The 14902-nt window shown below is 38.5% G+C and overlaps 1 protein-coding gene across 11 annotated transcripts in view; it reads right to left on the reverse strand.

The window, feature by feature from the left end:
- Window positions 1–14902, reverse strand: part of METTL8 (methyltransferase 8, tRNA N3-cytidine) — a 180016-nt gene that overhangs the window by 85345 nt on the left and 79769 nt on the right. For all 11 annotated transcript variants that reach the window (XR_012094219.1, XR_012094218.1, XR_012094217.1 and 8 more), the window contains exons 4-7: window positions 9210–9580; window positions 7470–7519; window positions 2064–2127; window positions 1096–1235 (exon numbers count right to left, since the gene is read on the reverse strand). Coding sequence is in view for 4 of the 11 variants with exons in the window: in XM_007965331.3 (XP_007963522.1) it covers window positions 1096–1235; window positions 2064–2127; window positions 7470–7519; window positions 9210–9580 (625 nt within the window). In the remaining 7 variants the exon portion in view is untranslated. The remainder of the gene's footprint in view (window positions 1–1095; window positions 1236–2063; window positions 2128–7469; window positions 7520–9209; window positions 9581–14902) is intronic.

The following is a 14902-nucleotide window of genomic DNA, read 5'->3' on the forward strand; positions in this document are numbered from 1 at the left end:
TGAGGATACCAAACACATATATGACATCTTTCTATTAGTACCTGAACAATGCCTACAGTCTAAACAGATTAGCAGAAAGAAATAGGTTATAGAAACTGGGAGGAAACAGTAGCTTCATAAAACCTGACATACCTCACTAGGTGCTAATGTATCTTATTTCAGATTTATTTGGAAATGGAATTTATTCTTCTACAAGTAATCAAAGTGCTCACTTCTCAATGGGAAGTAAAAGAATTATAAAGGTCCTAGTGGCCTTTTAATTGCAAAGAAATAAGCACATGGTGACTCAGTTTCTATGGAAAAGGGTATCATACTCATCAAACAAAAAGTGGTTGACGCCAAGTCTGTATCTCCTACCAGGAAACTATGAGAACCCAATGTTAAGAAACCTTATGAAAGCACAGACCTGATACTTACCCTTTAATACATAGAAGGTGGCAAGATTTAAGAAAGGTAATCATTTTAATTGCTGGTAATATCTTTTTATGTTTTCTCTCTGGAGAAAAGCTATGTTTATAGTTTTAAAACACTGTATGAAACTTTAAGTCATAAATATTTAAATGATGGCATCAGGCTAACCTTAGATCATAAAGGTCCAAGGATAATCTGGCAAATCTTAATAACTCCTAATTCCCTAGTGTGCTTCTTTAGAACAAAATTTTTAAAGCCCATCAACAGGCCTGTGTGAAGCCAAACAGATCCCAAGCCCACCTCTTCATGAACATTCAGGAAGACACTACACTAAAGATGTTTGTTTCTGATCGCCAAGTACAATTTCCCTCTTGGGAGTCTATTAGATTGTTCTGAATTTGTAATTTCCTTGAAGCACTGTCACTTTTAATAGGTATGTGTCTTGCCAGAATATGCTCACTTCATTCTGACAGTGACAGAAAGCTCATTAATGAAGTAGTCTGACCAGTTTCTGTCTAAAAGTACGAAGAAGAGAAAAATTGCCATTAAAAGGCTGCATATTATACATAATGTCGCTCACTAAATAATAAATTCAAAAATTGTCATTTTTGCTTTGATAGTTCTGAAAACCACTACTGATAAAGGAGCTTTACACATCTGCTTTGCCCTTTCGTCTTCATTTACCTGTCAGGATGAATAGAAGAGAGCACAAAGACAAGGAGAATGACATCCAGGATCCCATCTGGAAAAGGGTAAGGTAAGCCATCATCACATACATCGTGAACAAAGGCAAAACACTGGGCTGCTCTGTAGGACGAGTGTGACTGTCATGATAAAGGAACAGAAAGCAAAAAGAGGACTTAGTAGACTTCCGGGAATTTTTTTTTTTTTAATAAAAAGGTCAAAATTTTAACCTTTTCTCCCAAAAACCTTTCCTCTGTCAATCTGAACACTTTTTTCCAATTCAGTATTGTTAGCTTATTTCCAGCTGCCCTAAAAAAGTTAAGGCTAGCTCTTGGCCTTGATAACAAATATCCTTCGCAATCCCTTTTTAACTTTAAAAGTAGAGGAGGGTAGGCTTTCTGAGTTAGTAGATAGTATTATTAGAGGTCTGCTCTGGGTTGCTGTTTCTGAACTTAAAGAGGTTCTGCTTGGACTACGATTATTCATGGGCAGGCATACATTCTAAATTTTGTAGGTCAGTACCCTTTCTGGTCATTTCTTATGTGCTGTTGGCCCTCCCTCCCTCCCTCCCTTCCTTCCTTTCTTCTTTCTTTCTTTCTCTCTCTCTCTCTCTCTCTCTTTTTCTTTCTTTCTTGAGACAGATTCTTTCTCTGTCACCCGCAACCTCTGCCTCCCGGGTTCAAGCCATTCTCCTGCCTCAGCCTCCCGAATAGCTGTGACTACAGGCACGTGCCACCACACCCAGCTAATTTTTTTATTTTTAGTAGAGATGGGTTTCACCATGTTGGCCAGCCTGGTCTCGAACTCCTGACCTCAGGTGATCTGCCCACCTCGGCCTCCCAAAATGCTGGGATTACAGGCGTGAGCCACCACGCCCCACCTCTAGTGATCTTAAAATCAAAACAACTTTTATTTTTCTGGGGTAATACCTTAGGCATCAGTTGGTATGATTCCCGGGAGTAGCATACCTTTATGAGCTCCACAGCTCCAGAAGCAAAATCACAACAATACAGAAAGGACTCTGGAGAGTTCCTATGAAGATGGAAGAAATATTTTTATTTTTTTGGAGACAAGGTCTTGCTCTGTTCCCCAGGTTGGAGTACAGTAACGCGACCATAGCTCACTATAACCTTGAGCTCTTGGGCTCTAGCGATCTTCCTTCCTCAGCCTCCTGAGTAGCTAGGACTACAGATGTGCCTTACCATGCCCAGCTAATTTTAGATTTTTCTGTAGAGATGGGGTCTCACTATGTTGCCCAGGCTGGTCTTGAACTATTGTTCTCAAATGATCCTCCTGCCTCAGTCTCTCAAACTGTCAGGATCATAGGTGTGAGCCCCTGTGCTCGGCCAGAAGAAATATTTATATCTGGAGTCCAGAAATGCTCAAACTAGAGAAGAAAGGAAACTGTAGGTCTGACTTGTTAATAAGTATTTCCACCCCCACCCCTCAGCTTTTTTTTGAGACAGGGTCTCGCTCTGTCACCCAGGCTGGGGCACAGTGGCACAATCACAGGTCACTGCAGCCTCGACCTCTGGGGCTCAAGTGATTCTCCCGCCTCATCCTCCCGAGTAGCTGGAACTACAGATGCATGCCACTGTGCCTGGCCAATAGGCGATATGATTTTTAATTGGCCTCTTCTTAACTTAAATACGTTCTGTTTGGCCTTTATTTGAAATTCAGTAATGATGGCTGGTTCATGGTTACTAAGGCAGTCATATACTCTGAAATTTGTAGGCCAGTACTCCTCCTGATTATACTATGTATGCTGGTATCAAATAATCATTGCATCATGTTGCTTAGTACCATGTCTGAACTACAGAAAGAGTTCAGCATGTCATTAAACAGTAAGGATGGTCCTGGCTTTCATGGGTTTTATAGTCTAATTGGCGACATAATTGGTTTTATACGACTTCTACAGGGGTGTGGAGAGGGCCAGCACCCTGAGGTATAAGTCTTAAAATTTCTGAAGGAGGAGGATAATATTGTTAAATGACAAGAAGGGGAAATGGTTGAAGAGTTTAGAAGTGGGAGTCACATGCAGGGATGAGAAGCAGCACTAATCCTGAGAGCCCAAACTGGTATATGGCAGGATAAAAAGGTGAGCCTTGAAGCATATCATTAAGACTTCTAATCTGACTCAAGAAGTATTCCAAGCAAGGCGAACTTCTAAATAAATATGGAATACAAGCCCAAATATGCATTTAGCAATATCTGACCCAGGCTCAGGTTATACTCTTTTTTTTATTTTTGAGATGAAGTTTCGCTCTTGTTGCCCAGGCTGGAGTGCAATGGCACGATCTCGGCTCACTGCAGTCTCTGCCTCCTGGGTTCAAGCAATTCTCCTGCCTCGCCTCCCAAGTAGCTGAGATTACAGGCATGCACTACCACAGCCAGCTAATTTTGTATTTTTAGTAGAGATGGGGTTTCACCATGTTGGTAAGGCTGGTCTCGAACTCCTGACCTCAGGTGATCCACCCACCTCGGACTCCCAAAGTGCTGGGATTACAGGAGTGAGCCACTGTGCCTGGCCTCAGATTATATTCTTAAAGGCAACTCATTGATGAATAACTATGTTAACATATAATTCACTCATTCTATGGCACTAGGGATTTGCATTCAATTTAAGATCTATCCAAATAAGTTAAAGTATGATGAATAGGATTTGTTTATGAAAAGCTAACCAGTACTGAATCAAAGTTAAAACTTGTACTGCTTGGTCTTTTCTCATCTGTCAAACATAAAAATAGCACTTTACTTCTACATGTTCCCCTGTTGTTTCCTATGAAATCCATATAATTGTGACTTGTAATTTGCTGGGTGGTTTGAAATATATTTGAAATGTTCTCAGCAAACACTCAGATACACGTAGCACTGTGTGGCTAAAGGTTAAGGGCAAGGGCTTTGGAACCAGATTGCCTAAGGTTTGATTCTCAGCTTTACTACTTAGTTGCGTGACCTTGGGCTAGTTGCTTAATCTCTTCTTTAATTCAGTTCCCTCATCTTTAAAAAAGAGATAAACATGGCATCTAAGATGCTTGTTTGAAGTGAATGGATTCTTATAGCTAAAGTTTCCAGAAAGGTGTCTGACTCAGAGTAAGCACTCAATAAATGTTAGTCATTATTATAATGAGTTGTTGCTATTATTATCGTCACTATTATTATTAAAGGAGATTGCTTTTGCCTTCCAGGAACTTAAACACTAACATAGTCCTCTAAAACAAAACAAAACAAAACAAAACCCAAAAAACTTCCATATAGCTCAAAATGCTTTTCTGGACACTGGTATGTCTAGCTCATTATAAAAGGTCTGCAGTCTACCTGTGGGCAGTAAAAAACCAAATACCCATAAGATATAGAACAGTCTAGGAGCTAAAGGAAAGCATGTGCCATTTGCCATGTGTCCTGCCAGGGTGGCAGCATGACCTCTGAGATGGAATTCCCACTGCATCAGCAGCCCAGGTTGATGTCTTGTGACCACTCAATGACTTCCCAGAACCTTTCTGTAAAATCAGCTGACCACCTTGGCCCTTCTCCCAGCAAACAGGTGTAAATATCACTACTACCACCATACCACCAAGGACTCTCTTGGCAGGGGTTTATGAATTAAATGATCCTTGGAGAATGATATGACCTCTTCATTTTAGAGGTCTAATTATGGTAAAATATTCTGAAAATGTAAAACATTAATCCTATACTCTCTAAAAGTAGTAAAACATAATTTCTTAAGGAGAAAAAAAAAAAGTCTAATCATTCCTTTGGAAGGCTAATCACTGGTTGCCTTTTAAAGATGAATTAATTATCTCAGGTTATTGAGCTACAGTAATTTCTAAAACACAGGTAAGAGGGAAAGAAAGACACAGCCAAGAAGAAAGAGTTAGGGAGTGAGGAACCAAGAGCTTACAATTACAAGCTGAAGGGAGAAGCAGAGAGGTGAAAAATATAACTAGCAAGTTGGGGAATCAGAGATATTAATCAGGTAATATGTATTGAGCTCTAACTATGCTGTACTGTTAGGCAACCTGGGAAATCAGATTAGGATAAAATATGCCCTCTGCCTTAAGGAATATAAAAAGTGGTTGGAGAGACAAGGCATAAAGAAATGACATGCTAAATAATACCTTGAGATCAGTCGTAAAGTAACACACAATCAACTGCCATTGTAGTGTATTTATGTGTATTATAAGCTCAGAGATCACTGGGGTAAAGGAATATGGCTATGTGACATAAGGAAACTGGAAATTTCAGCCCAGAAACTAGAAAAAGGAAAACAAAACTAACAAAAACACAAAGAGAAACGACATTCAGAACTGTAAATTTACCAGCATCACACATGCCTGGCCACATTAGCTGGTTATTAAATAATAGTAGGGAATTACTCACTATTCATTATGTTAGATTTACAACAATATTAGAGAGTATACTAAGTTTTGGGAGATATATCCCAAATAATCAAAGACAAAGTGTCATGATGTTGGCATTATATTGGTAATTGTTGAATTGAGGTGGTGGGCATATGGAAATTCACTGTACTCTTTGCTTTTCTGAATGCTTTATTTTTTATTAAAAAAAATTTTTTTGAGACAGAGTCTCTTCTCTGTCACTCAGGGTGGAGTGCAGTGGTGTGATCTCAGCTCACTGCAACCTCTGCCTTCCAGGCTCAAGCGATTCTCCTGCGTCAGCCTCCTGAGTAGCTAGGATTACAAGTGTGCACCACCACACTCAGCTAATTTTTGTAATTTTAGTAGAGACAGGGTTTCATCATGTTGGCCAGGCTGGTCTTGAACTCCTGACTTCAAGTGATCTGCCTGCCTTGTCCTCCCAAAGTGTTGGGATTACAGGTATGAGCCACCGCACCAGGCCCCAGATGCTTTTACATTTTCATAATAAAAAATTTAAAAGATCACATCATTTAAAAATATGCATAAAGACTGAAAGGAATTAAAACAAAAATTTTGTCATTGGCTATGTTAGGATGATGGGGATGATGAGTGATTCCCTCCCTCCCCTTTCCCTCTAATGGAAATGTTCTGCAACGTGCTAATGCTGATTTTATAATGGAAAAATAATGTGTAAACTTAAAAAAGAACAGAGCTTGGCAGACTGGCCATAGATAAAAGGTGTTTGAAGAGTTTTGTGTGTTCATCATGGAAAGAGTAAAAGACACAGGTGAAATGCTGAACAGGAAGGGTGAGCCTGGAGCAAATCTCTGTCCCTGTAGTCAAACTCTGCTTTTTTTTTTTTTTTTTTTTTTTTTTTTTTTTTTTGTGAGACGAAGTCTTGCACTGTTGCCTGGGCTGGAGTACAGTGGTGCATCTCAGCTCACTGCAAGCTCCACCTTATGGGTTCAAGTGATTCTCCTGTCTCAGCTTCCTGAGTAGCTGGGATTACAGGTGCCCGCCACTACACCCAGCTAATTTTTTGTATTTTTAGTAGAGATGGGGTTTTACCATATTGGCCAGGCTGGTCTTGAACTCCTGACCTTGTGATTTGCCTGCCTCGGCCTCCCAAAGTGCTGGGATTACAGGCACGAGTCACTGCGCCCGGCTGCTTTTTTGAGTCTTAGGATGAGTTGCTGCTACCTCCAAATAATTTTAAGCCTAGACACAATGATTTGGCATGCAAACATCTTACATAGGGTGTTGCTTCCGAAGGGATGACAAAATGAGGGTTAAGTTGTAAGCTTTACATTCAATTCTCTATGTGTAAAATGACATCTAAGTATCCAGGAAGAGTAAATAAGCTCTGAAGTTTAGCAGTTCACAGCTCAGTGGAAGGATGAACTCACTTCCTCTTTTTTTTTTTTTTTTTGAGACTGAGTTTTGCACTTGTTGCCCAGACTGGAGTGCAATGATGCAGTTGGGTCACTGCAACCTCCGCCTCCTGGTTCAAGCAGATTCTCCTGCCTCACCCTCCCAAATAGCTGGGATTACAGGCATGTGCCACCATGCCTGGCTAATTTTGTATTTTTAGTAGAGGTAGGGTTTCACTGTGTTGGTCAGGCTGGTCTCGAACTCCGGACCTCAAGTGATCCACCCACCTCAGTCACCCAAAGTGCTGGGATTACAGGCATGTGCCACCATGCCTGGTCCGCTTCCTCTTTTCTTATTCTCTCATACATATACACATAAGCTTAAAAAATTACTTCAAAACAATGACGGACAACCCATGGCTATGAAACACTATGTTCAGAGTAATTCCCAGTTCACATGAAAGTAGACATTGAGATTAAGACATTTCTTTTGAAATTTGCTTGAGCCATTGTTCATATAAGAATTAGAAACACTACTGGCACACACATGACAATATTTTCCCAGAATTTCTCAACATTCCATAAATATGTAAAATTCTATAGAAATAAAACTCTTAAAACTCACTGCAAAGTGTTCAAAATTGGAAACACACTATTTCCAGCTCCACAACCAACCTAAAATCAAAAGAACAAGCAAATATCAAAAAAGCAAGGTAAAATTTTTGTCACCAATGTCAGATTTTCTATTAAACCAAAAAACAATTAGACTCACTGGATCTCTGGGTTCAGTAGAGTTTGCTAAACTCAAAAGCAATGAAATAAATCACAGGAATAAACATTAAGAAATCTGACTATGGAAACGTTTAAAATTTTTACACACCAAAACCCAAAATAAACCAAATTAAAAAATAACCAATACTCTGTGAAGAAAACTGCAATATATATGATAAAGGGCAGGGCTCATTAGAAAGAAAAGGATAAGCAGAGAAAAAAAATGGACAAAACACAAAAGAAGTACAAATGATTCTAAACATTTGAATTATGTGACCTACTTAGTAATGAAAGAAATGCATATTAAAACAAGGTACAATTTTTGTCTAACAAAGTGGGAAACATTAAAATAATATTTCAATCAATGAGGGTGTGATGAAACAGACATACACCATCATGGAATGGTATTAGTACAACTTCTTAGAAAGCAAGTGGGCAATATGTTTTAAAAGTATTAAAAACTTCATAAATTATGAACTAGAAAATCTAAGCTAAAACAATAAAAGAAAATGCAGCTAAAGTCTATACCCAAAGATGTTTGCTTCAGAAAACCTGAAAACAACTAAAATGTCCAGTAGTGTGAAAATAGATAGGTAAAATTATAGTACTCCACATAGTAAAATATTTTGTAGCCATGAAAATATAGAGAATTTTTAAAGATAGTGAAAACTGCTTATGATACCATGTTAAATAGAAACAAACAAAACTTAGAATACATGTACAGTAATAAAAGAAGAAAAAAGTCAGCCGGGCGCCATGGCTCCTGCTGGTAATCCCAGCACTTTGGGAGTCTAAGGCAGGTGGATCACCTGAGGTCAGGAGTTCAAAACCAGCCTGGCCAACATGGCGAAACCCTGTCTCTACTAAAAATACAAAAAAATTATCTGGGTGTGGTGGCAGGCGCCTGTAATCCCAGCTACTCGGGAGGCTGAGGCAGGAGAATCGCTTGAACCCAGGAGGCAGAAGCTGCAGTGAGCTAAGATGGCACCACTGCACTCCAGCCCGGGCAACAAGAACAAAACTCTTGTCTCAAAAAAAAAAAAAAAAAAAAAAAAAAAAAAAAAAAAAGAAGAAGAAAAAGGTCACTAAAATGTTAACGGTGGTTAAATCCTTTGTTTGTAGGACTGGTGATAATTTATCTCCTCGTTAGCAAATTTTCTCTAATCAGTATACATTGCCTTTAAAATCAGAAAGACAGGGTTTAGTTGTAAAAATAGAAAACCAAGGTTACACCAGATTATAGCAAATTATATATCTCACTTATTTCTATTTCGCCAAAAAAGGGGTAATAACAGAGAGTAAAAATTAAGGCCAAAACTTCATTGGTACTTAAAACTAACCTCAGATTAAAATGAAAACAGACAATTTTTTTTTAAAAAAAGCACAACAAAACCAAATTTAAACCACAAGCTTAAAACTTGACTGATTAAAAGACATGAGTCCCTTAAATATTATTTATGCACCAAAGTATACTGAATGCTTATTTAGATTTGATAGTTCTCTACCGAAAAAAAAATCTGCATTATTAATAAATACAGAATGTACATTTTCAAATTATTTGTCACCTCCCATTTTTGTCCCTTAAGCACAGTACCTCTAGTATCCTGAAAGTGGCATTGCTACCGGGAAACAATCCAGTCTTCATAGGTCCTTTTTTGTGTTTTTCAGAGTCTAGGTTGGAAAAATCAGATTCTGTTTTGCTTTGACCTTCTGAAGAGCCAGAACTTTTCTCATAATGATTTTTTTCTTCAGGCATAGTAGGACAGTGTATTCTTGAGAAACAATTTGTAGCACTCGTATTTATAAGATCCCATGATGATTCTCTCGCCTTCTCTTCAGGTTTTTGAACAACTGGAAGAATTTCAGGAAATTCCCTCAACAGCCAATTACGATCCTTGAAAAACTTATTCTTATGAATCTTGTAAAATGTATCCCAGTATTTACTAGCTTCTCTCTCATACTTAACTAAAATAAAGAAGAAAAAGAAAGATTTATTTCACTATGAATTATATTTACTATTAGCTACTATCTTGATAATTAAATATTGTTAAACATATACATTATCATTTATGACAATTATATTTACTAGTGAATAACTTTAATATTATATTTTGATAAAAGGTTGAAACTACAGAGCTTTAATTCTCTCAAAATGTGTCAAAATGTGGGATATTTAGTCCTACCCCTGTAAATCTGCTTCTATCTTAATAGTTTAGCCAATTTTTGTGAGAAATATAATCATGGCAAACAACTTTCTAATTTTGTTATCTTTTTTTTTTTTTTGAGACGGAATCTCACTCTGTCGCCCGGGCTGGAGTGCAGTGGCATGATCTTGGCTCACTGCGAGCTCTGCCTCCCAGGTTCATGCCATTCTCCTGCCTCAGCCTCCCAAGTAGCTGGGATTACAGGCCCCCGCCATCGGGCCCAGCTAATTTTTTGTATTTTTAGTAGAGATGGGGTTCACCGTGGTCTCAATCTCCTGACCTCATAATCTGCCCACCTTGGCCTCCCAAAGTGCTGGGATTACAGGCATGAGCCACCGCGCCCAGCCTAATTTTGTTATCTTAACAATCACATTGTTACCAATAACCTGTGTGTTTTTTTTTATTATCTTAAAGAAAGGGCCTGGTGTGGTGGCTCACGAGGTCAGGAGTTCAAGACCAGCCTGGCCAATATACTGAAACCCTGTCTCTACTAAAAATACAAAAAGTTAGCTGGGGGTGGTGGCGGGTGTCTGTAATTCCAGCAACTCGGGAGGTTGCAGCAGGAGAATCACTTGTACCTGGGAGGTAGAGGTTGTAGTGAGGTGAGATTGCACCATTGCACTCCAGCCTGGGCAAAAAGAGTGAAACTCTGTCTCAAAAAAAAGAAAGGATAAGGGCTGGGCGTGGTGGCTCACACCTGTAATCCCAGCACTTTGGGAGGATGAGGCAGATGGACACTTGAGGTAAGGAGTTCGAGACCAGCCTGGCCAACATGTTGAAACCCCATCTCTACTAAAAATACAAAAATTAGCCAGGTGTGGTGGCAGACACCTGTAATCGCAGCTACTCAGAAGGCTGAGGCAGGAGAAATGCTTGAACCCAGGAGGAGGAATTTACAGTGAGCAGAGAATACATCGTCACACTCCAGCAGACAACAGAGCAAGACTCCGTCTAAAAAAAAAAAAAAAAAAAAAAAAAAAAAAAAAGAGCCTGGTGCCGTGGTTCATGCCCTGTAGTCCAGGTGACTCAGGAGGCTGGGGCAGGAGGACTGCTTGAGCCCAGGAGTTTAAGGCTGCAATGAGCAATAATTGTGCCACTGCACTCCAGCCTGGGCAACAGAGTGAGACCCTGTCTCATAAATAAATATAAAAAAGAAAGGACACCTCATTTTTAATATATTTACAAATACAATTTCAGCATAACAAATGTCCTAATTGGTGATCAGACAGGAAATTTCAAAATTATAAACAACACAATTTAAGAGCTAAAAGGATCCACTGGAATAATTTACTCCAACCCCCTCTTTTTGCATTTGAAGAGAGGACCTAAATTCACTTGTTCTAAGTCCTAGAGTACCATCACAGTGAATCCATGGCCACGTCTCCTGACTTTTGGAATCTGGAGGCCATCCCATAACTCCATTCTTCCCCCAACCTCCAAAGCATCTCTTCCCACTGACATGTCCCAAGATGAAGCCTTAAAGAAAATTTCTGATGCTCTTAAAACAAATATGCATTTTATGATGTCATCCTGAGGTCAGGGTTAGGTCAACAGTCTTAGAGCTTCAGGTAATTCTTAGCTCTCTGTCTCTTCCTATTTGCTCCTTAAATTAATAAAGTAACTCACTCTCTCCCTCATTTATTCATCAAACATTCCTTTTATTTTATTTTTGTATTTTTAGCAGAGAGAGGGTTTCACCATGTGGGCCAAGCTGGTCTCGAACTCCTGATCTCAAGTGATCTGCCTGCCTCCACCTCCCAAAGTGCTGGGATTACAGGCATGAGCTACTGCACCTGGAAAATTCCTTTTCCCCCCCCCCCCTGCTTTTTTTTTTTTTTTTTGTATTCTTGGGCAACAGGCAACAACAGGCAACAACAATTTCTTGAGTGCTATTATGTAATAGGCCTAATCCACGCATTAGGAATTACTTTAACCTACTGTAGACACATGCCATCTTAAAAGTATTTTCAAAGAATGCAAAAGCTTTCTTTCTAGGAATACAGAATAATTTCCAAGATTTCGTGTTAGGTGAAAAAGCAAGGTATATAACAGTGTCTATATTCTGTAACCACTCATTAAAATAAGAAGAAAATACACGTGTATGGTTACATGTACAATATTCATGTACACACACACACACACACACACACACTTGTAGAAGGTACAAAATACTTCTGGAAGGATAATCACATAATCAGTAATACTGGTTGGCTCTAGGGAGAGGAAAGGAGTGGCTGGGGATCACAGTTGGAAGGAGAATTTTCATTTGAATTTTGATCTATGTGAATTTATTATATATTCCAAAAATAAATTAAACTAAAAATAAAAATAAGAGATGCATTTCCTTCACAATTTTAAAGAAGCCCCTACTCTCAGAACAAGCAGTTGCCTGTAATCAGGTTCATCTTTGTTACAAAGACCTGTCCGGGGGCCCTTATAGTTTTAATTTTCTTCTTTCCAATTTTATCTTTATGGCCTTGTACCATGGATCGCCACCCATCTGGCCACAAGACTTCCTTCCCATCAAGACTGAATTGTATCTGGCAACAGGACTGCTATAAAGACTGAAACTCCCATCTGTATTTAAGGTCTGGGAAATGAAAGTAGATCTCTGTAACAAAAGAATTATGTGATGTTAAGTCCAAAACATGCTCACCTCTGCACTAATGGAAAGAAACCTATTTATGGTTAATCTAAAACTATATATTTGTCTTTTAAATATTTTTATCTCTATTTTCCTTCTTTTTCAATAACATTGGTATATCTCCACTTTTAAAAATTGGAGTATGCCTGATATACTGTGTAAGAAAACAAAATGACACTCTGAAAATCAGACTCAGGAGAAATTATAAAGGAGTCAAATTTCCCCAGGGTCTTCTCAAGCCTTCCCTTCTTCCTTTACCTTGAAAAAAAAAAAACTCTCTTTGTAACTCATTCCATGCAGGTAAAAGATTTTCTGCCTAACAAAAAGCAGCCACCTAAGAAGACCTATATTTAGTGAAATCTATAGTATTTGAGTTTACAATATCAAGCTACCTGTGAAGTGAGTTTGAGCCCAATTACCAGTAACTAGAATGTACTGTAATACTGTATCTTGATTAATTTGTGGGAATATTCCTCTAAGAATTAAGTGGGGTGGGAGAAGTGCAGGGGAGTAACCTAATAAAAGACGTGCATAGCGGCCAGGCGAGGTGGCTCATGCCTGTAATCCCGACACTGGAAGGCCCAAGCAGAAAGAGTGCTTGAGGCTAGGAATTAAGATGAGCCTGGACAACAAAGCAAGACCCTGTCTCTACTTTAAAAAAAAAAAAAAAAAAAAAAAAAAAACAGAAGATGTGTATAGCAGTTCCATTTATATTAGGAAAAAGCGAGGAAAACTCAAATGCCCAACAACATGGGAATGAGCAAGCAAACCATGCAGTTCAAAGAGGGTAACCTTATGTAGCAATTTAAAAATAAAAGATAATAGGCCGGGTGTGATGGCTCATCCCTGTAATACCGGCACTTTGGGAGGCCAAGGAGGGCAGATCACCTGAGGTTGGGAGCTGGAGACCAGCCTGACCAACATGGAGAAACCCCGTCTCTACTAAAACTACAAAATTAGTCGGGCATAGTGGTACATGCCTGTAATCCCAGCTACTCAGGAGGCTGAGGCGGGAGAATTGCTTGAACCTGGGAGGCAGAGGTTGCAGTGAGCTGAGATCACTCCATTGCACTCCAGCCTGGGCAACAGGAGTGAAACTCCGTCTCAATAAATAAATAAATAAATAAAATAAAAATAAAAAATAAAATAAAGGAAAATAATATTAAGAGAAAATACACAGAACAGTATGTACATTGATGGCAGCTCTAAAATTTATTTTATAGTCATTCATAACAATAAGATGAAAATTTGAAGCAATGATAACAATTTAATCATTATTAGGTAGCTCTTTCTTTTGCAAAGCTGTATCTACTTCTTACACAAAGATAAAGAATCTTAGCTGAATTCTTCATTCAAATTGCCTACAGAGTTTCCTCATTTGATGAAGGGTTTGAATTAGAGTAGTATCTCTAAAGTCTGTTTAAGCTCTAAAAATTCTGTGTACTTTCCTATTAAGCCCCATGAATTTATGGAGAACATTAAACATTATCAGTTCTACAGACTACAAAATCTTGGATCAGATTGCTGTTTTAAACATGAGTCTGTACTACTGTTTTAATTTTTACAATTTAAAGAGAAAATGAATCTGTAGTGACGTGACTGCAATCTGGTTCAGAAACCAAACATGTCAAGCATCTAAATTCAACTCTAGCCTATGTAATCCATAAAAAGAGCTCGATTACTATTAGAAGACAATAGTCAGGGTTTGCTAATATACATATTTTCAAGCCTTTTCCAACTATTTCCCACTCAGGAATTAGGAGAAAAGAAATCAGATAATTACATAAATTATACCGATAATAGCATTAAAAATGACAACAATAACACATATTACATGTTTATTATGGGCTACGCACTATGTCAAATGCTTTACTTGGATTTTTTCCCCATTTAATCCTAGCAGTATCTCTCAGATAGATTTTATTATTCCAATTTGCAGAGAAAGAAATTCAATGTCAGAGGGAATAAAGAATTTCCCCAAGGTCACTCAGTTAGAAAGAGCAGAGTCAGAACCTAGCCTAAGTCTGCTAAACTCTAAAGCCCAGGCTCTCTCCCATTACACTACACTGCCTCCCTAACACAAAGTCAATATGAACCCCCTGAAAATCATCTCTGCTTTTCTGATTCATACTTTCTTCTCGATTATGAAGTATCAAGTTGAAATTAAAACCTCATTGTGGCTTACAGTGTAAATACATTGTAAAAATAATGCTGATTGGAGTTACCCTTCATTGACAGATCAGAAATACATAATTAATTAAACTCATACTTTGAATTATAAGAAATATAAACGATGCAAAGTTATATGACGAAATGATGAGCAACAGGAACATTAAATGCTCTATGAGAATATATGGGTTTGTGGGACAGAAACAAAACAGAGAAGCAGCACCGGAGTCTGCAATTTGGCTTTCAGCAGCTTCTCCAATCAGTGCTGAC

Source organism: Chlorocebus sabaeus, chromosome 10, assembly GCF_047675955.1.
Source record: "Chlorocebus sabaeus isolate Y175 chromosome 10, mChlSab1.0.hap1, whole genome shotgun sequence".
Classification (NCBI taxonomy): domain Eukaryota; kingdom Metazoa; phylum Chordata; class Mammalia; order Primates; family Cercopithecidae; genus Chlorocebus; species Chlorocebus sabaeus.